Here is a 22673-nt window from a genome sequence, read left to right as displayed (position 1 = left end):
CATTTTTTTAATGAACTTTTCAAACCCTAATGTCCATCCGAAAACTTTGTCTGTGTGATTTCTCTTAAACTATTCAGTGGATGCATCTCAAACTTACTACATATAATCTGTGTCATATGGAGGGGTGCAATCAAAAGAAAAAAAATTGTTTTTATTAATTTTCCATATTGTTATGAATTTTTCAAACCCTAACCCTATCCTAGCTATTTAATTTGAAACTACTGACACACTAGGCGGGTCGGGGGTATTAGTGAGCCATGCTCACTTTTGCCCTTGTTATATTTTATTATGTTCATTTTGACTAAAATATACAGCAAATGGCCAGAACCTAAAAAACAGTTCGTTATATCCGTCAGTTTGTTATAAGTGCATCCGTTATTAAGGTAGTATACTATTCTTTGGTGATCTCTGACCCGACTGATTGTGTGCTCTCGCTATCAACCACTGCACTGTCTGACTCAGACTTCATGATTTCCACCTGTGGGATTCTGAAGAAGAAGACATCCCCACAATGTTCATAATATTTGTTTCAAATATTCCAGAGGTACGCCCATACAGCACAATGTTACAATGCCCCATTGTATTTGAAAATGTGGGCCTTTATAAAATGTAGGGGCTAAAAGCACATGGCTCCACCCTAGAATTATCACTGTATATGACAAGTATGATAAAGAGATGTGTCAGATTATATTTCAGTACAGATGTGGATTTAACTATCCTGATATACTAAATATAACATATCGAATTGAAATTTATCAAAGATATGGTGCTTTAACTGCTTCAAGCTTAGGTGCCAGAGTAGTTATTGTGTACTCTATATTAGATTTGTATTGATTGATTGATACTATTGTCATATTCTTATTGTAATTAAAGTCTTAAAACTAGAGTCAGTTTTCATTTCAGTTTTATATCATTTGTATTCTTTTGCTTCATCAGACTCATCATGTTTGGATATTTTCTTACAACAATTTTTAAGTTAAAAGTCAGCAGTCCGAACAAAATATAATTCCTGTGAAGAGCCCCTATTACATCACTGCCCTAAGTCCTGTATTTTGTATTTATGGTCATCTCACCATAAAAATCTTCAGATTTTCAACATAAGTCTTCACTGTCTACTATCCATTATCAGTTGTGCAAGTAATAGTATCTTGCTGCCCAAGCCGCTTGCAAGGAGACATACTTCATTTCTTTTCTGTGTGTGCTTACAAAAAACTTTATTGGTAGTTTGTCACACTGAATTATTTAAATGTTTTTGGTTATTTGAGCCTGATATTGAATATTAAATAATAATGAAATATCATTCTATCATATCCGCTTTATTCAGTATTTGTTAGATACGATATTGAATATCAAATAATAATGAAATATCATTCCATCATGTCCACTTTATTCAGTATTTGTTAGATACTTTTTATTAAAGTAAAGTGTTTTTCATGGAACTTAGCATCAGTTTAGTGAAGTGGGTAGGAATTTGTCTTTGATTGAAGATGTTTACTGGCATAATTATGTTAATATAAGATGGACCAGTCCGTGTTTCAGCGAGTAGGCAGGGTGTGCGACATGTGGAGCAGCTGGGCAAACGTCTGGAGCAGAAGATGGAGTTACGAAAAGCCCAGCAGAAACTAGTCAAGGAGAAGAGACAACGGGGTCAGTGTCACGGCTGGTTATGTTCTTGTCTCCTGGTGGAACGTACCTTAAATGTCGGGTTGTAAATTTGGACTCGACCCAACCCTACTCATCTGATACATACAAGAAAACTCTATATAAGTTGATGATACCCTGGTGCACTGGTACATCGTCAGTTTTCATGTGACGATACAATACACGATACGTTTTTTTCTGTGTCGATAAAAGACGATACACTTGCTGAAAAAAATTACTTACTAGTTTGATGACCCCTGGCATTTTTGTCAGTCAGATATAGCAAAATGTGTTGTAATTAGCATTTCAAGGTCACTACTAAAAAAAGCCACTATGGACATGTGTCTGCAGATAGCTTTTCCATTTGAACCTGCTCAGAAATATTTATTGTCAAGAAGTTTCCATGTGATTTGATGTAATTATGCATATCTCGAAACTTATGATATCGTGACATATGTATTGTGATATGTATCGTATCGTGACCTTGCTGTATTGTTTCACCCCAAATATAAGTATATAATAAGAAATATAAGTATTCTATCAGAAGGTGGAAGTGACCCAGAGGCGGAGAACATCAAGCTGGTGAGCCTGCCGCCCCTGGAGGTGCAGATAGGGGCCGGGGATGTGCAGGTGACGCAGATCACCTGTGGACAGCATCACACTGGTCAGTAGCAGTTAGTGGCCATCGTCTTTGATAATTTACTGGTCAGTAGCAGTCAGTGGCCATCGTCTTTGATAATTTACTGGAGAAAACAGTCCTTAAGGACTGAGGAAATTGCATGAGATTTGAGTAAGAACTTGGCAGGGTTTTTTGATTAATTTATTTAAATGATGACATTGTTATGCCATCATTTTCATTGGAATTATTTTGCATCTCCAGTGGTGCTGCTGCAGAACGGAGATGTGTACACATTCGGCAGCAACCACCAGGGTCAGCTTGGACTAGGAGACACTGGAGTCAGGTAATCAGGATTTATTATTCAGATACTAAATACCATGCATGTAAACTCACTGACGAAAGAAATGCTAATTACATACGTGTTGGTTGATATATGAAGTACTGTATTCGACGTAATAAGCGCCCCGCTCAAATAAGCGCCCATGGCGATATTTGCTGACATATTAGCTAGTGAACAATCCCAATTAGCACCCCTTCCGATTGATCAATGTACACAAGACTTATTTATTTGCGAATAATACACTTGTGTGTTATATGCACCCTTAATTATTGGCAATTAAATTCTGGAAAACTATATCTGTCGTACACAAACATTTCAGGCTGTCACCATAAACCACGAAATTAATCTTTCAACTCTGTTTTTTCACCAAAATAATATTCTAATAAGAGCCCCCTATTTCTAATTTTGAGAGCGCCCTGGGCGCTTAATACGTCGAATACGGTATTACTCATAATCAAGAGATATGAGATTGGTTTGAAGCACAAACGAACATACTGGTATGTTGTGTGAACTAACGCTCAAAAACGGATCACATGTGACGGCATAGATCCATGACTCGAATACTGTTGAAAGCGGCATTAAACCCATCTCACTCACTCACGCAGTGTCTGGATGATGAAGTGACCAATAACTGACCATCACCATCTGGCGGCGTATTCACGAAGCTGTCTTAGCTAAGGCATGTCAGCTTAATGTGGGAGGAAAGCCCGAAGTGATGCATGTCTTAAATGTTTACCACTTTGGTGAAACCGACAAGCAAGGGTATGGTGCTGACCGACCTAGAAATATAATCGGGAGGAACTGACATTCAAACCCATTATCAGGTTTCTGACGTGCCCAAGCCCAAAGGAAACAACTCTGTCCAGCAAATTATGGCGCCTGAGATGACGGAGCCCTCCATGACACCCCCCCACCCCACCCCTAGACATTGATGTTTTGTTTTGCTATACTTCTCATGTAGAGGCAGCCCCAGCAAGGTGCCCCTTCCTCTATCTGCCGTTCAAGTGGCAGCTGGCAGCTATCACACGGTCATCTTGCTGACCAGTGGTCAAGTCTACACATTCGGCAACTATCAGGTAAGAATTTAATAAGAAGACTGCAGCTGAAAGAATAAAGACTTCTTTTTCATGCATTGTCTGCATTATAAAGATCCGTCCATTTTGTTTCTGCATTATAAAAACATTATTATTTTAGTCCAGGGTAGTTAAATTTTTCACAGAAAATTAATATGATTGATAGCTCACATATATTCTGAACCGCAACGGAAACATCACTTCATGAAAATACTTCATGAAAGTTTCCCATTGAAATATCAATGTATTTTTTTAAGGTATCTCGTTTTTGACATTAATCTGTGTCCAAATTTAATGTTAAGGGCCCAAAGTGCCACAAATATGGATATATGGGTCGCCAAATGCAGCTTAACAAGTGACTATGGTACAAAGTCCTGAATACTTTCCATGAAAATCAAAATGCATTTGTGTTGCCTTGTGCTTTTTCTGATAAATGGCACCCCAATACGTAGATCCAACATTCTTGTGTCGATACTAGCACCATCCCAAGACCTACAAGATGTGACTATGAAAAGGTTTTGTTCCACCTTCATCTTTTACTTTAAGAAAAAGCTGAGAAGCTGTAGTATCCATGAAGACAGGTAGACATAGATTTCAGCTTCATTATAAAGGTATAGCATCTGTGTTGAAACATCACATTAAAATAATAAAGAAATTTACATTCATAAATTAATCCTGTCTTCATTGAGATGATGTCTGTGTTTTAGAAAGGGGCTCTTGGTCGGATGGGCCCCGATGAGGGCGGAGTGAAGAGTAAGAAGGGACCATGGTACTCGATCCCTGGACCAGTCCCTGGTGTTGGTAAGTACCCTCTGCTTCATCAACATCTTGGATGAGGCATCTCAGACATACATGCTGTCAAATTCCACATAGAACATTATAATTCCTTGTCATCAGGATATATACTAATATGCTTATTTGACAGCTTCCTCACTAGTGTGTTTTTACAACTCAAAAAGAAAATATTTGATCATGATGCCAGCAGTTACTTCCATGATTTAAATGCATCTGATGTACTTCTCAGTTCGGACAAGTGATTGATACAATACAGTAAGAATATGAAACAACATGTAATCCTTCCAGCTTTACCAGCCGTGGGACTAGCAGACTACTGGCAGCGTCTAATCCTGCATTACTTACATCACAGCACTTCCACATTAAGAAATATAAAATCATTTGATTGAAATTTCCAGGAACATTTCAGTGTCTCATTGGTCAGTAATGAGTGAAATTGCAAATTGCAGGTTCCCGATTTGGTCGTCGTGCCACGTGGATCGGAGCCAGTGGGGACCAGACTTTCATGAGAGTTGACGAGTCACTGATAAATGCTCACACCCTCGCCCGCTCAAACCTGTTCGCTAGTCAGACATGTATAGGTGAGTTTTTAATGGATTACCAACCTAGGAGGATAGGTTCCAATGCTCGTCCAAAGAGGTCAGTTCATGGTCAGACTGGGTGACTTGGTTAAATGTTCATCTTCGTACCCCAAGGCATGGAGTATTGCTTACAATATCTATCACTGGATTGTCTGGTTCAGACGTGATGATTAACAGACTGCCATCATATAGCTAGAATATTGTTGAGTGCAGCATTCAACAACAGACAAAACTTAAGTGTGTATTGATACTCGTACATACAACGTTTGCTGATACTTTCGGAGTGTACTGATGCTCATAGTCATGGGGTGTACTGATGCTCATAGTCATGGGGTGTACTGATGCTCGACTCACTGTACAGGTCATAGTAATATGGCTGTAATACTGCTTCTGAATGGGTTCGAATCCCTGTTTACCCTAATTATATTTCTAGGTCTGTCAGCACCATACCCGTGATCGTGGATTTCACCAAAGTGGTAGACGTCTGAGACCTGCATCAGTTCAGGCTTTTCTTTCACATTAAGCTGACACACTGTGGTATTACTGGAATTAAACCCAACTCACTCACTCACTCACTCACTCACTTCTACTGACTTGGCATTATCTCCCCAACTTTGCTCATTGGAAAGTAGATGTGATGACATTTGAACTTCGTCCTTGTTATCCACATGAATAGCTGCAGTAATACCAGATTAGGTGTAGCAGGATCGTGAGGGGTACATGGAGTTTAATGCGTCCTGTGTTAGGTTTTACAGGAATAAAAACAAATGCAACAACTAATTTATCTGACCGACGTGTTCCAATATGATATTGTAAAAGAATTAAACAAATTCAAAATTGATAGAAAACAGCTGTTTGATTGAGCAGAGGTTAACTTGTGCTATGTCACGTGACTTTCATTGACTCGGAAAAAGCGTGCGGCTTTTTGCTTCGAAGTGGGTTATGTGGGATTTATTCGGCCTCTCAGAAATCCACGTGCAGCCTGTAATGCTCATGGCGGGGTATAAAGGATTTTTCTTCTGCTGAGAAATTTATTTCCCTCCAAGGCGGGATACATCGTATTTTATCAAGATATCATGAACCAATCAGATCTCATCATTCTGACATGGGGATGTGATAAAGTATTTATGATACCATCTGAAAATGGATCCTAGTGGTAGATGTATTAAGTCTGACAGTCTTATTGTTTAGGATACAATGATTCTGTCAGATAAGCTGGCCTCGTTGGAAGCTAATGATGGGTCGCCATGTTTGATATTAACTTATGGCTTGTTCAACGAAGTACATTTGTGTGCAGGTTTGATCCCGAAGGGCGAGGACAGTACAGCCATAATGAAATGTCTGATGATTAGTAAAGTGGATGGAAGTTGTAAGAGGTAGGTTCATGATAACTGTGGCTTCCTCATCATACACTTGTTAACTGTATCCTAGCAGATGTTCTACATGTCACCACTGAAGCGGCTGCAATGAAAGTCTGCAGGCTATTTTGGTAATTACTTGTTTTCCACAAAGTCTCATCTTGAAATCAAAATATATATGTTTTTTGCTTAAAGTGCTATTGCAGAGTGATTGAAGAATGAATTAAATTAAATTAAATTAAAGAAATAATTGTTGTATTTAAAGACATGTCAAAGGGTTTCTTCCTTACAGACCTACTATATATTCATTGCTGAAAAAACGAATTGAAGAAAGATTCATTTCTTAAAATTTTGGTTGGGCCGATTTTGAAATCGATGCATGTCATTGTATCCCAAATGTGTTGATCGATGATCATGATGTCAATCACTGGATTGTCTGGTCCAGACTCGATTATTTACAGACTGCCATCATATAGCTGGAATATTGCTCAGTGTGGCGTTAAACAACAAACAAACAAATGAAGAGAACTGTTCCCAATTGTAACCATTGTGCTTCATCTCCACTGTTTTATTATCAGCTTCAGTGGCTCGGAGCAGGTGGACTTGAGTGACCAGGCTGTGTGTCTTGACCCCGTCTATGATCTGCTCTGGGGGTGAGGAAAACTTTCAGACTGATATATTTTCAAAGCGATTCCTAGGAACATTGTGTTAAGGAATTTGGTCCTTGAAATCACCTGGTGTGACCCAGTCATGTAAGGCACTGCAATTTGATAGGAGCTAGAATCCAGTGATCGTGGGTTGGAATTCCTGATTCACCTCATTACCATTCTTGGTTCATCAGAGGGCGGTGGGGTAGCCTAGTGGTTAAAGTGTTCGCTCTTCATGCTGAAGGTTGAGTTCGATTCCTGACATGGGTACAATGTGTGAAGCCCATTTCTGGTGTCCCCCCACCTTGATATTACTGGAATATTACCAAAGGCGGCGTAAGATACAACCTACTCACTGACTCGTGGTTCATCATACCCATACCCATACCCATACTCCCTCTCACTCACTCACTCACTCACTCACTCACTCACTCTCCTACCCACGCACCCACCCACTCACTCACTCACTCACTCACTCACTCACTCACTCACTCACTCTTCCACCCACTCTTCCACCCACTCTTCCACCCATGCACCCACTCACTCCATAATGAATGACATACAGTTAGATAATGTAAAATAAGAGAAAACAGTTATGAAGTAAAAGACCGCCTCCGTGGTCTAGTGGTAGAGCGTCCACCCAGAGAGCGGAAGGTCCGGTGTTCAATCCCTGACCGCGTCGTACCAAAAGACGTTAAAACATTGCACTTGTTGTTACCCTGTCTGGTGCTCGGCATTAAGGGGCTAAAACAAGGACTGGTCAGCTCGGAGTCAATATACTGTGTCTGAGTGGGGTATTCATGTTAAGCTGCGGCATGGTATCTCAGTGTGCTAGCACTATAAATCGCCATCAGTCCGGACTAGTACAAGCAGACACACGCACACGCACACGCGCATGCACACGCTATATAAGTGCAATAATCTTGCACGCGACGTTAAACCCCATTCCTCCTCACCTATGAAGTAAAACATTTATTAGACTTGAGGAAGAAAATTTACGGATGTCATGGTCTTTGTTGTGTTAGGACCACAACGTTTGGAGTATACTTACTCCTTCATCTGGTGAATATATGCTATGAGGCAGAGAGCTTATATATGTACCTGTAAGAACAACAAAAGTATTAAGATAACAAAGGTGGAAACCTAACAAGGGGAGCCAACAGATAACTGGCGCTGTGTTCCTCATATAAAGAAGTTGATATCCACAAATTCTCTTCCTTAAATGGTATCACTTCTAAAGGCCTTTCAAAGACTAGATGATCAAACACTGGTTGCATTTTACAGATAGTAATGTATTTTGAAAGAGTTGTTCATGTTGTTTGCGACTACTACAATCCTGGATCCTTCCGTTCAGATACTGTCCAAAGACCCAGGAAGTAAACTGTTATAATGTGCTGGTGACAGAGTCACACGACCTTCAAAGTGTTGACCCGGGTTACTGCGACCTGTTCAGCCCTGAGTTGGCTGTCCCGACCAGGATGGGGTGTCATGCCACACGCTCACATGCAGCTCTACATATGCTAGGTGAGTCATAAGTCTTGAGGATGTACATTGGTCTGTATTAGGAGTTTCTTTTTACTCATTTACACATTTTCAGCAATAACAGAATAAACCTGATCTGTTCATAAACCTGATCTGTTCAGGGGTTGTGATTAGCTAAGTTGATAGTGTTTGCTTCACTAAAGTCTGATTCCACATATTTACATGTGAAGCCTGTTCTTTGGCCTTGTGGTGAAAAGCAGAGTTCAAAGGCCTTGAATTGAACTTCTGCCAGAAAATAGATTTAAGCCAGTTGGTATAGAGATAATTAACCTTGCATTTTTGGGAGGGCGCCTTGTAAAGACCTTAAATTTTGTAACTGAAATTCTGTACAAGTCCATCTTCCCCAAGCAAGGGTGTTGACTGACTATAAAAGTCCAGTTTCCACCCTTGCCAAACTAGGCTGGAATTTCTGGGCTTGATCGTAGTGACACCAGTGGCTATTACGAATTATGTCCCGTCTATGTCCCTCCTATTGATCAATCAGATTTCATCTCTCATATCACTTGCATTTGCTTCAAACAAAATGGCAGCACCCTGATATAGGGTGGAAACTGGATTTTAATAGTCGGTTAACTCTCTTGCCTTGGCAAGATGGTACATGTCCTGATTTGGCTCCCCTAAACCTATAGTCATTCCCTCCCTCTGTGTACAGGATCTCTGGACACTCTGACCACTGCCCATCTCCTGAACATGACTGTGATAGAGGAGGCTCGAGAGAAGCAGTCCACGTCAAAGATATACACCAGGGAGGACTACTCAATCATCAATAGGTTTGAAAGTAAGTGCTTTTGGTTGGAACAATGAATTCATCTAAGTCCTTACATAAGAGTTGCATCCCTTTTATGTGCCAGCATCTTCTGATCATGGGTTCCAGTTTCATCCTGATTGTGATTCTTGGTTTGTTCCATACCTCTTCTGCTGATGTGTATATATGATAAATACATTTGCAGTTTTTATTAATCATTTCATTTTCTTAATTGAGAATCTGCCAGTTTTTAATATGAAGTTTTGAATAGAATCTAATATTTGGATTTGATCTTCCTTACTCAAATACAAATTTCCATAAAGCACTGTTTTTAAAGAGTTAAAAAAAAAACCAATGCTTGCCGTAAAGGTGACTAAGCTTATTGTAAGAGGCGACTAGAGGGATCGGGTGGGCTGACTTGGTTGATGCATGTCATCCTATCCCAATTGCGTGGATCAATGCTCATGATGTCAATCACTGAATTGTCTGGTCAAGACTTGACTATTTACAGACCGCCGTCATATAGCTGGAATATTGCTGAGTGTGTGCATTAAACAACAAACAAACAAATGTAAAGATTAACCATATTGGTAAAAATACATTTTATTTCAAAGAATATAGTAATTTGTACACACAAAAAAGAAAAGTATCTTAGGTATGATATCTACAGGAACAAACTTAAGGATCCAAATATATATCTGTTTTACTGATCTGCATTAAGATTGTTGCAACCAAGCCTGAGGCGACTGAATGATTTGACATAGCTTGTCTCCATAATTAAATCCCAGTGTATACCATTATCTCCCTTTCCGTGTAGCAAGTTCTTGAGTTGTGTAATGGTCTCTGACCCAAATAGCATATTCCAAAGTTGTGTTGTAGCTGGTATAAATATATCTGCATAGGCTTGGTTGCTGTCTGTGATGTAAGAGTTGAGTGTATCACAGTCTATAGTCTCTATGACCTAATGGAGAGTTGAGTGTATCACAGTCTATAGTCTCTATGACCTAATGGAGAGTTGAGTGTATCACAGTCTGTAGTCTCTATGACCTAATGGAGAGTTGAGTGCATCACAGTCTATAGTCTCTATGACCTAATGGAGAGTTGAGTGTATCACAGTCTATAGTCTCTATGACCTAATGGAGAGTTGAGTGTATCACAGTCTATAGTCTCTATGACCTAATGGAGAGTTGAGTGTATTTATAGTCTCTATGACCTAATGGAGAGTTGTGTGTATCTATAGTCTTTATGACCTAATGGAGAGTTGAGTGTATCTATAGTCTCTATGACCTAATGGAGAGTTGTGTGTATCTATAGTCTCTATGACCTAATGGAGAGTTGTGTGTATCTATAGTCTCTATGACCTAATGGAGAGTTGTGTGTATATAGTCTCTATGACCTAATGGAGAGTTGTGTGTATCTATAGTCTCTATGACCTAATGGAGAGTTGTGTGTATCTATAGTCTCTATGACCTAATGGAGAGTTGAGTGTATCTATAGTCTCTATGACCTAATGGAGAGTTGAGTGTATCTATAGTCTCTATGACCTAATGGAGAGTTGAGTGTATCTATAGTCTCTATGACCTAATGGAGAGTTGTGTGTATCTATAGTCTCTATGACCTAATGGAGAGTTGAGTGTATCTATAGTCTCTATGACCTAATGGAGAGTTGTGTGTATCTATAGTCTCTATGACCTAATGGAGAGTTGAGTGTATCTATAGTCTCTATGACCTAATGGAGAGTTGTGTGTATCTATAGTCTCTATGACCTAATGGAGAGTTGAGTGTATCTATAGTCTCTATGACCTAATGGAGAGTTGTCAGTATCTATAGTCTCTATGACCTAATGGAGAGTTGAGTGTATCTATAGTCTCTATGACCTAATGAAGAGTTGAGTGTATCTATAGTCTCTATGACCTAATGGAGAGTTGAGTGTATCTATAGTCTCTATGACCTAATGGAGAGTTGTGTGTATCTATAGTCTCTATGACCTAATGGAGAGTTGTGTGTATCTATAGTCTCTATGACCTAATGGAGAGTTGTGTGTATATAGTCTCTATGACCTAATGGAGAGTTGAGTGTATCTATAGTCTCTATGACCTAATGGAGAGTTGTGTGAACCAACAGGCCATGGTGGAGGGTGGGGCTACTCTGGCCACTCAGTCGAGGCCGTCCGCTTCATGTGTGATACAGACATTCTGCTGGGAGGATTTGGACTCTTCGGAGGGAGAGGAGAGTACTTCGGCAGGATAAAGGTAAGGGAGATAACTGCTGTTATTTTTTGGTATATCTGTAATTTCAAATCATGATAACAAAATTTATATAATCTGAATATGAAAAATAAAATATGAACTATATTTTGGTTAATAGTCCATGTTTTTTTTAAAAATTTAATAAATGTGACGACACACAGCCTAACACATATATTTTATGATGCACTAACATTTACTGTACACATCACAATCGAATTAACATTTGGTATCACTGTGTTGACCCACAATATGATAGTCGCTTTGAAACATGTTATGTGACAATGTTTCATGAGGCAACGGAGTTAACTGACTTTAAAAGGTCAGTTTTCACTCTTGGTGCACTGGGCTGGAATTATGGAGTTACATTTTGGAGTTAGTCCAATCAAAATCCCGTAATGATATCGACATCTGGTTCCTAAATAACATGACAAATGCTGTGCCAAATTAGTTTGATTGTAGGATTTGCAGAGCAGGTGTAACATCAACTCGGCGTTGACACATATTTTTCAAATCGATTAAATCGTCTTGACTGGGTGCCGTCTTGATACCATTTTATTTGAAGCAAATGCAAGTGATATGAGAGATTGAATCTGATTGGTCAATAGGAGGGACATAACTAGTAATAGCCACTGGTGGCACTATGATTGACCTCAGAAATTCCAGCCTTGTTCAGCAAGGGTGGAAACTGGACTTTTACACTCAGTTAACTCCCTTGCCTCAGGAAGATGAATGTTTTGATGTATTGGTGATTATCCCAACCCCAAGTGCAAATACGCTTTCTTGTGGCCCAAGACCCCTATGTCCAATTACTACTTGTTGATATCATGCGAATTATTGTGACGTCATAGCTGATTATTGACATCATTAGACAATTGTGGGTTTCTAAGACGTCGGTCCTCATCAGTACATTTGTTCTTATGGAGCGCAAAAAGTGTAAGAAATAATGGATAATAAAGAAATGATTAAATTTTATCTTATCCTGACTCATACAATTGAGTAATAAGTATGAGTCAGGATAAGTATAAATGATATTTTTACTCTAAAAAATACATACTTGCATGTGTAACATTCTGATATTACGAAACTCAAGTAGGAATTCATGCAATACCCTTGTTTCGTGAAATCTGTATGATGCATATGATCTTTTGTTAATCTCATTGTATGTGTCAGAGTCTTATTACAGTCATGCCCTGCTTATACAAAGTTCAGATATCCGGAAACCTTGGTTCCCGGACGATTTTCATTCAAAACCAAATAATTACTATATAAATTTACCCGTATATCCGGAAATTCAGTTTCCGGAACCGGACGGTCATTTTCATACACAAAACACTGAAATGCACACAAAATTGTCTCACTTATCCGGACAATACACTTCCGCTGGTGGTAATCCTTCCGCTGGTGGTAATCCTTTGATTCGTGAGAAGTCAATTAACCAAGTGACACTGAGTTACGTTTGAGACGAGCTTGTTTATTGTACATGTAATCCCCTTCGATAAATGTGGAGGTCAGAGGTCAAAGTTGTGTAAGTATGGCCTGTCAACCAGCGAAACGTAAGCGACACGCAGTTACAGCACGCGAAAAAAGGGAAATTTGTCTGTTTAAAGAAAAACACCCGTCAGCAAGTTTAGAAACCATCAGTAAGCATTATGGCGCTGCATTTGGACATACCATAGGAAAATCGACAATTGGTGACAGTTCAAACTTCCATGACAGACTTTTTGAAACGTGTATGCTCTGTCATCTGTCATAAGTTGCATAATTGAAGGGAAGTAACTCTTCCAGTAAGAAGCTGGTTTCAGTTATATGGAAATTTGTTAATACAGACGAATTGTGAAATGACACAAGTGTCCGCGTAAACGAGGCACGACTGTACATAGTTTTCACACTGGACACTTGAAATATGGAATATGAATCAGCAGGGTTCGCTCTAGGAATTTTCTGACATGGGCCTTTTATGTGAAAATTTCAAATATTCCAGAGGTATGCCCATGCAGCACAATGTTAAAATGCCTCATTGTATTTGAAAATGTGGGTCTTTTTTGCAAATTTAAGGGCAGCAAGAACAAGGCACCACCCTAGAATTATCCCTGCCTCAGTTAGATACCTACACTCGACACTTATGACTTCAAGTTTGTTATCACATGTCTGACTACAGGACCTGGATGTACTGTATCTGCATCTGTATGTTGGCACCATGTGTTCCAGATCTTTGAACTGGGGGTGGATGGAGGTGAAAATGAAACAGATGGAGAGATGATTGCCGAGACAGAGGAGGTGCCATTTGAATGTGCGGCAAGGTAGGACAAATTTAGGGAACTGTGTAGATAACTCAAGGTGGTAGGGTCAGTCTGCTTTTCCAAGCATTAGGTTAGGTTCTCTTTCTGGTTAGTCATCCTGAAATTATTCATGTCCCTCTAAGCTGTGCCCTGCTGTGATATTGCTGGAATATTGCTTAAAGCGATGTAAAACCCCTCACTTACTCACTCACGAACACCTAGCTATAGCTTCACAGTTAAACACTGCCTCTGTGGTCCGGTGGTAGAGCGTCTGCCTAGAGAGCAGAAGTTCTGGGATTTCGATCCCCAGCCGGGTCATACCAAAAGACGTTTAAAGATACTACTGGCCACAAATGGGATCAGGTGGTCAAGGCTTGCTGTCGTGATTGATGCATGTCATCATATCCCAATTGTGTAGATTGGTGCTCATGATGTCAGTCACTGGATTGTCTGGTCCAGACTCAATTATTTACAGACTGCTGTCATATAGCTGGAATATTGCTGAGTGCAGCGTTAAACAAACTTGTTACCTGGCTGGCAGACAGCATTAAGGGGCTAAAGCAAGGATCAGTCAGCTTGGAGCCTGTATACTTGGGTTAAACTGGTATCTCAGTAGGATAGCACTATAAAATCAACATTAGTCCCGGGTTCTATTCCCCTCATAGGTACACTATGTGAAACCCAATTTCTGCTGTCCCCCGCCATGATGTTGCTGGAATATTCCTAGAAGTGGTGTAAATCCATACTCCCTCACTCACACACTCATCAAGTTGACTCCTACATCTAGATAAGCAGGACTTGCCCTATGACATGCCAATGCACCTGTGTTTCACCCATCTCATGTGCTCCTCATCAAGTTGACTCCTACATCTAGATAAGCAGGACTTGCCCTATGACATGCCAATGCACCTGTGTTTCACCCATCTCATGTGCTCCCCATCGAGTTGACTCCTACATCTAGATAAGCAGGACTTGCCCTATGACATGCCCATGCACCTGTGTTTCACCCATCTCATGTGCTCCCCATCGAGTTGACTCCTACATCTAGATAAGCAGGACTTGCCTTATGACATGCCAATGCACCTGTGTTTCACCCATCTCATGTGCTCCTCGTCAAGTTGACCCTACATCTAGATAAGCAGGACTTGCCCTATGACATGCCAATGCACCTGTGTTTCACCCATCTCATGTGCTCCCTTCGAGTTGACCCCTACATCTAGATAAGCAGGACTTGCCCTATGACATGCCCATGCACCTGTGTTTCACCCATCTCATGTGCTCCTCATCAAGTTGACCCCTACATCTAGATAAGCAGGACTTGCCCTATGACGTGCCCATGCACCTGTGTTTCACCCATCTCATGTGCTCCTCATCAAGTTGACCCCTACATCTAGATAAGCAGGACTTGCCCTATGACATGCCAATGCACCTGTGTTTCACCCATCTCATGTGCTCCCCAGGGAGAAGTTTGCCATGCTGTTTGATGAGCCCGTCCACCTCCAGGCCAACAACTGGTATGTAGCCTGGGCCCGTATCTCCGGCCCCAGCAGCGACTGTGGCTCCAGCGGGCAGCCCTCCGTCACCACAGATGACCAGTGAGTAGCCACAACAACCTGTAAAAAATGGGATTTTAGATATAGACCTGTGTTCTGAATTCTAATGTAAATTTTGATACATTTTGATCCAATAGGAAACCAGTTCTGACAAAAAGCCCTGGGATATAATCATGATAACAGACTGTAGTGACATAGCAAATGGGATCTGTATGCGTATGGCCTAAAATATGGAGATGGACTCAATGGTCACAAACATGTCACTAACAGCATGATGGATGTTGACAAACGAATCATTATCATGATAATCAAGTTTTTTCTGGGTAATGAAATAGTTTAAGCCTTATGTCAACCATGTGCGGCTCACACTGAAGATAATGAAAGTGGCATTTGAAGCAAGTGTTGAAGCTAAGAGGACTTGTTTTTTGTCAAATACGGTTTAATGATATATATAGGACTGGGCGATACACTTAAAACAGTACATATCAATATGGTAAACTTGGCAAGGTTGCTTAAGAAATAAACGACAAGTGGGAGTTGTTTATTGCACAATAAAACATTGCAGGGAGAATAAACCATGAGGAGCACATATGTTAGAAATGTGTGAGCAAGTGCCAACTTCGAGATGAAGGTACACAATTGTATAGTAAAGTCAAAGTTGGGAGTACAAGGTTCGAGATAGCGCTTTGTATTTTTATCTTGAATTTGGGACAAGCGGGCAAATTTATATGTACATGTAGGTATTTATATAGTCAGGTAGTCGTGACTGGAGAATAGGTTCGAAATATTGATACATTCGAGAAAACAGGGTTTGAGTGTAGCTGTTTTTCAAATTATATTCATACCATTTTACATATCTAACTTGTGTATCATTTTGTGACAGTGAAACTATACTAGTGTTGTGAACCATGGTCAGTGATGCTTAATATGATCCATGCTATTTTTCACAGAGTTGTTTTCAAGTTCAAGAGCTCCAAGAAGTCCAACAATGGCACTGATGTCAATGCTGGCCAGATTCCACAGTTGTTGTACAGGTGAGTTGATACAGACAGTTTGTGAAGTAGCTGGGATTTTGCTGCCTGCAATGTTTATTATAAACAATCAATCAAGTGTACATGTATTAATATGATTATGATAATAAGGTTAGGAACATCATTGATGCTTGTTGTCACATTGCAGACTGCCATCCCGGGACAGTCCGAGTGTCATCAGGAGGACGGAGCTTGTGGAGCCAGCTCATGTCCTCAGCCAGGACTTTGCCCACTCCGTCACACCGGTATGTGTAGATGTGCTAGAGGAGGTAGTGTAGAGAGGATGTGTGTCAGGGTATTATCAGGTCATGTCCTCAGCCAGGACTTTGCCCACTCCGTCACACCGGTATGTGTAGATGTGCTAGTGGAGGTAGTGTAGAGAGGAGGTACCGTATATCGCTGTGTATAAGGCGAGTTTTTCGTACCTAAAATGAGGGGGCTAAGAAGGGGGGTCGTCTTATACACGGAGTCGAAGATCTCACATTTTTTTCCACTGGCGATGTCAACCGGCGTCCGATAGCCAGCCCAGCATTTGACAATAAAACTTCGCATTTCGTCCTAAATAACTATTTCCATACATAAACATGATTTGTATCTCTTTTCCTTGAATAAAGTTTAATAATTTCTTCAAATAAAGTTGAAATGACCCTCTCCTCGATGCAGATTGTCAAACCAGCTGACGCGGTAAAACAATCAACATCCGTGAGTAGAGAGCCGGAAGTACCGGTAATCATTTGCATATTGCACATGTGACCTAACATGTGATAACCGGTGAAGCTGAAATCAATTCCCGCTGTTTTTACAGTTGTATTAACAAGTGATGGAGACGGTGTGTACAAGTGATTGTGGAATAAACACGCTGAATGTGAAGCAAAAATAAGCCTAGTTAGTTACAACATAGTTAATTGGCGATTAAATTACTCACCATTGTCTCTTATATGTTATTACTTCATAAATGAATTTTATTTTACGGGCACCAATTTGGTGTCGTACCGTGTAAACACAAAATGGCGACGTGTGCCGGAGTTACACACGCGACCTATCATTGTAGAAAAAAAACAACGCAAGATAAACATATTTTTATTGCATATATAAGGTTTGTGTGCGCACTTGTGATGTGTGCGAAATACGCATCAGTCGGAAAGCGCACATTAAATCTCCAAAGTAACTAACTAACTAATTTGTGATGTCCGTGTGCGAAATACGCTACAGTCGGCAAGAGCACGTTAAATCTTCTACCAGTATATCAGTCAGACTTGTCATGTGTTTCATTCCAGGTCGCCTTATACACGGAGTATAGGATTTTGGGTTGATTTTTAAGGCGTGTACAGGGGGGTCGTCTTATACGTGGGGTCGCCTTATACACAGCGATATACGGTAGTGTAGAGAGGAGGTGTGTCAGGGTATTATCAACTCATGTCCTAAGCCAGGACTTTGCCCACTCCGTCACACCGGTATGTGTAGATGTGCTAGTGGAGGGAGTGTAGAGAGGATGTGTGTCAGGGTATTATCAACTCATGTCCTCAGCCAGGACTTTGCCCACTCCGTTACACTGGTATGTGTAGATGTGCTAGAGGAGGTAGTGTAGAGAGGAGGTAGTGTAGAGAGGAGGTGTGTCAGGGTATTATCAACTCATGTCCTCAGCCAGGACTTTGCCCACTCCGTTACACTGGTATGTGTAGATGTGCTAGAGGAGGTAGTGTAGAGAGGATGTGTGTCAGGGTATTATCAACTCATGTCCTCAGCCAGGACTTTGCCCACTCCGTCACACTGGTATGTGTAGATGTGCTAGAGGAGGTAGTGTAGAGAGGATGTGTGTCAGGGTATTATCAACTCATGTCCTCAGCCAGGACTTTGCCCACTCCGTCACACTGGTATGTGTAGATGTGCTAGAGGAGGTAGTGTAGAGAGGATGTGTGTCAGGGTATTATCAACTCATGTCCTCAGCCAGGACTTTGCCCACTCCGTCACACCGGTATGTGTAGATGTGCTAGTGGAGGTAGTGTAGAGAGGATGTGTGTCAGGGTATTATCAACTCATGTCCTCAGCCAGGACTTTGCCCACTCCGTTACACCGGTATGTGTAGATGTGCTAGAGGAGGTAGTGTAGAGAGGATGTGTGTCAGGGTATTATCAACTCATGTCCTCAGCCAGGACTTTGCCCACTCCGTTACACCGGTATGTGTAGATGTGCTAGAGGAGGTAGTGTAGAGAGGATGTGTGTCAGGGTATTATCAACTCATGTCCTCAGCCAGGACTTTGCCCACTCCGTTACACCGGTATGTGTAGATGTGCTAGAGGAGGTAGTGTAGAGAGGATGTGTGTCAGGGTATTATCAACTCATGTCCTCAGCCAGGACTTTGCCCACTCCGTCACACCCGTATGTGTAGATGTCTTGGTGGAGGTAGTGTAGAGAGGAGGTAGTGCAGAGAGAATGTGTGTCAGGGTATTAACCGGATTGCTAAAAACAGGGTATACTCACTCAGGATATAATGGTCGTGCTAGTAAAACATGGCTGTGATATGGCTGGAATAGAACTGCAAGCTGCCTGAAACCCAACTCACTTGCCTGTGACCCAGGCTGGATTCAGTTGGTGGCCTCCATGGATTTACTGCATACTTTGTGGGTGTCTGCTTGATCAGTTGCAGGAGATCTAGGCTACCACCTTTCCCATCCTCCTATTCCCCCCCCCCCCCCCAAACAACCCTGACTGTCTGTGGGGAATCATGGATACAGTTGCTAGTGTCCTGTGCTTGTCATTAGATTAGGTTTGCACTATGAGAGTGGAAGTCGGTGGTTCAATCCCCAGCTGAGTCAAGTCATACCAAAAGACGTTACAAGAAGGTACTTGTTGTTACCCTGCCTGGCGCTAGGCATTAAGGAGCCAAGACAAGGACTGGTCGTCTCGGAGTCTGTGTCTGAGTGGGGTATTCATGTTTACTGTGGCATGGTATCTCAGTGGGCTAGCACTTTAAAATCGGCATCAGAAAATCGGACAAGTAGCCAGACACACACATGCATGCACATCGCAACATAAGGGCAGTAAACTTGGACATGTCGTTAAACCCCATTTCACCTCCTTCCAGCTGTGTTTTGAGTCGCTGCTGCGGCTGCTGGAATGGGGCTGGACCACCTTCCACACAGCCATCAGTGAGATTGATGGACTCAAGGGACCTAACTATGAAGCTGCTGCGTCAGACCTGCAGCGTCTTGTCTACATCTGCCGTGCATGTCTCCGCCTCATACGCATCTACGTCAACGAGGTCTACCCTGATGGAGGTTAGTCATTTGTTTGTTTGTTGTTTCATGCCACACCCAGCAATATTCCAGCTATGACGGCAGTCTGTAAATAATCGAGTCTGGACCAGACAATCCAGTGATTGACATCATAAGCATCAATCCATGCAATTGGGATATGATAGGATGCGAGCCTGACCACCTGCTATCTTGGGTGATGAAAATATGTCATGTTTAGTTATTGTTTGAATCAACCTAAAATCTGCAAAGAATTCATTCACAAATGATCTTTCTCTTTGAAATTAGTTGACAAAACAGTGGAAGCGATTTTTTTTCTTCTCCCCTGTATCCATAACTACAAAATGGTGGCGACTGACCATATTGACCTTGACATCATCATGTTTACTTCAGCATGGATGAAATAGAATCTGCGTGTACAGTCAGTGTCAAACACTTTAGCTCCCAATATATTGCTATATGTATCTCAATACTAATATTTGTATTGTCAACCCGTGAAGATCCGGGGTAGAATAGGTCTTCAGCAACCCATGCGTGCCGTAAAAGGCGACTATGCTTGTCGTAAAAGACGACTAACGGGATCGGGTGGTCAGGCTCGCTGACTTGGTTCATGCATGTCATCGATTCCAATTGCGCGGATCGAAGCTCATGATATTAATCACTGGATTGTCTGGTCCAGACTCGATTTTTTACAGACCGCCGTCATAAAGCTGGAATATTGCTGAGTGCGGCGTTAAACAACAAACCAAACAAAAAACAAACAAACTTGTATTGCCATAGTTTATTTGCCAATGCACATCCCTAGTCATGACATAGCAAGAATATTGCTGGGTGCAACAGGGATAGACCGTTCGTCTGATACTAGTAACAATCTTGTTGTTTTATCCTAGCATCAAGTTATTTTACAGAACAACAAGTCCAAGATGAATTGCAGACTAGTTGGATATGACAGAGGTGTCTGTCCATGCTGCAAAAGTGACAACTTTTCCTCACTCACTAATTGAAAACTTGCTATGCACAATTAGTGCCTGAACTGTCTTTGGCTTTCAACTTTATGTTGACATGAAATATTATGACTGGTTTGATATTCACATCTTTCACTACAAGCATATGTTTGTCATTGTCTTGCTTCATAATTGTATTACCAGTGACCAAAAAGAAATACCCCCTGGAGACCTCTTCAATGGCTGAACGTATTGGTGACACACGAGACCTTCTCAGACGCATCTTAGCCGAGGAGGTTCACATGGTCAAGTTTTCCGTCTACCTCCGTGAACCGCCGAGCGTGTCAGCATTCCAAAACCTGAAGGAGGAGATCCTGTATGAGTGTCACCAGACGTTCCGAACATGCTTCCACGCGTTCTACCCGACTGGAACGCTAAAGTGGTGGTGTCTTTGTGACCTCTTGTGTCAAGCAGAGCCGGTAAGTTGACCTTTACAAAACTAGACTTCAGCCATTGTTGTTGCTTAGGATGGAATTATAGTGAACTGCACTGATTCTTGGGGCTTTAATGGTACACTTATCAGGTATCATCAGAGTTTAAGAATAATTTATGAAACTTCAAAATTTGATTTATTAACACAATGCATCACAGTGGGTCTTGTGCAGATAAAAGATAAAGCAAATATATTGGGATCCCCTTAGCTTCCTTTCGGTCGGATACCTTGATAAATCTTGACAACAATTATTGACTTGTTATAAAAAAGATACATAAGGCTATAAAAATATAAAAAATGACTTGTTCTCAGGCAACACCCGCATCACTTAAAAACAATGCGATCCAATATAGCACACAGTTACTTCCCTTTACATGTGCACTGCTTTACTGCACGTCTTGTTTTATGGCCATGGCAGCAATAGTAGTTTGTATGCTTGTTTAGGTAGGTTGTTTCCTAGGTTGATGGTACACAACTGTATATTTGGTTACATGCCAGTTTGAACAAGCCAAAAAAGAAGAAAAAAACACTGCCTGCCCACACTATATTTCCCTGAGAACCAGTTCTTTTATATTTTTTTTAAGATTACTTTTTTTATCTCATGTCATGAAAACACCTTTACCGCCCCACTAATATTGGAATGATTTGTGTTGATTTATACATATTAATACTTTGAAATGTAATCAGATTTTGGTTGAAAAATGTGTTAATCTCGTTTTGAAATTCATCAAGTATTTTGTCATAAAATTGGATAGAATTTCTAATTTTGATGACAGAACTGCACATTGTATGACAGGGTAGGTTTTTATGATCTGGAAAATCTTTATGTTCAGTGTTGCTGGAAACTTGATCACCTTTCCTGTAGATAGACTGAGATTTCCATGTTTCCTGCACACTTGATATTTGAATCTGTTCTGGGTGATATCCTGGTATAGTCTCCACATCGGTATCACTGTGACCTTGAAGGGATGACAGAGTTGTGTGTCTCCCTTGTGGTGGGCTGGGGTAGAATAGGTCAACTGTAATACTGGCCATGAGAGCTGAATAAATTCAGTTGTGTTATCAGGCTCTTTGAATGGGCTGGCTGTGTGTCATCATGCCATATGGGTGTATCATGCTCATTTTTTTGAGTCACTGGTTTGTCTGGTCCAGACTTTATGATATACATGCTGCCATGATATAGCTGGAATATTGCTGGTCACTGAAATACTGTTAGCAGTAAACCCAATTTCTTTCTCTCTAACTGGACCGCCCCCGAAGGTTGGGGGTTTGAGCCCGTGCCAAAACACTCGGCAATAAGTGGCTCAAACAAAGACTGGTCGCCTCGGAGTCAGTATACTTAGTCTGAGTGAGATATTCATTTTAAACTGCAGCATGGTATCTCAGTGGGCTAGCACTAAAATCTGTATAAGTCTGGACTAGTACAAGCAGCAACACACATACATGCACATCGCTATGTAAGTGCAATAATCTTGGACACGATGTTAAACCCATTTCACCTCACCTACTCCCTCACTGTGGTGATACTG

General features: G+C 41.0%; 1 protein-coding gene across 1 annotated transcript in view; it reads left to right on the top strand.

Moving 5' to 3' along the window:
* Positions 1-22673, top strand: part of LOC139449803 (E3 ubiquitin-protein ligase MYCBP2-like) — a 129005-nt gene that overhangs the window by 25604 nt on the left and 80728 nt on the right. Inside the window, exons 18-34 of the mRNA XM_071231339.1 lie at positions 1519-1647; positions 2186-2305; positions 2522-2603; positions 3562-3676; positions 4381-4474; positions 4918-5049; positions 6347-6425; positions 6986-7060; positions 8409-8578; positions 9249-9374; positions 11466-11593; positions 13799-13890; positions 15330-15464; positions 16373-16456; positions 16602-16698; positions 19539-19731; positions 20856-21130. Of these exons, the coding sequence (XP_071087440.1) occupies positions 1519-1647; positions 2186-2305; positions 2522-2603; positions 3562-3676; positions 4381-4474; positions 4918-5049; positions 6347-6425; positions 6986-7060; positions 8409-8578; positions 9249-9374; positions 11466-11593; positions 13799-13890; positions 15330-15464; positions 16373-16456; positions 16602-16698; positions 19539-19731; positions 20856-21130 (2126 nt within the window). The remainder of the gene's footprint in view (positions 1-1518; positions 1648-2185; positions 2306-2521; positions 2604-3561; positions 3677-4380; positions 4475-4917; positions 5050-6346; positions 6426-6985; positions 7061-8408; positions 8579-9248; positions 9375-11465; positions 11594-13798; positions 13891-15329; positions 15465-16372; positions 16457-16601; positions 16699-19538; positions 19732-20855; positions 21131-22673) is intronic.

The sequence above is a fragment of the Haliotis cracherodii genome, unplaced genomic scaffold (genome assembly GCF_022045235.1).
Source record: "Haliotis cracherodii isolate W230 unplaced genomic scaffold, xgHalCrac1.p SCAF_8, whole genome shotgun sequence".
Lineage (NCBI taxonomy): Eukaryota > Metazoa > Mollusca > Gastropoda > Lepetellida > Haliotidae > Haliotis > Haliotis cracherodii.
The sequence above is the reverse complement of the archived record's forward strand: the minus strand, read 5'-3'. Positions and strand labels throughout refer to the sequence as shown.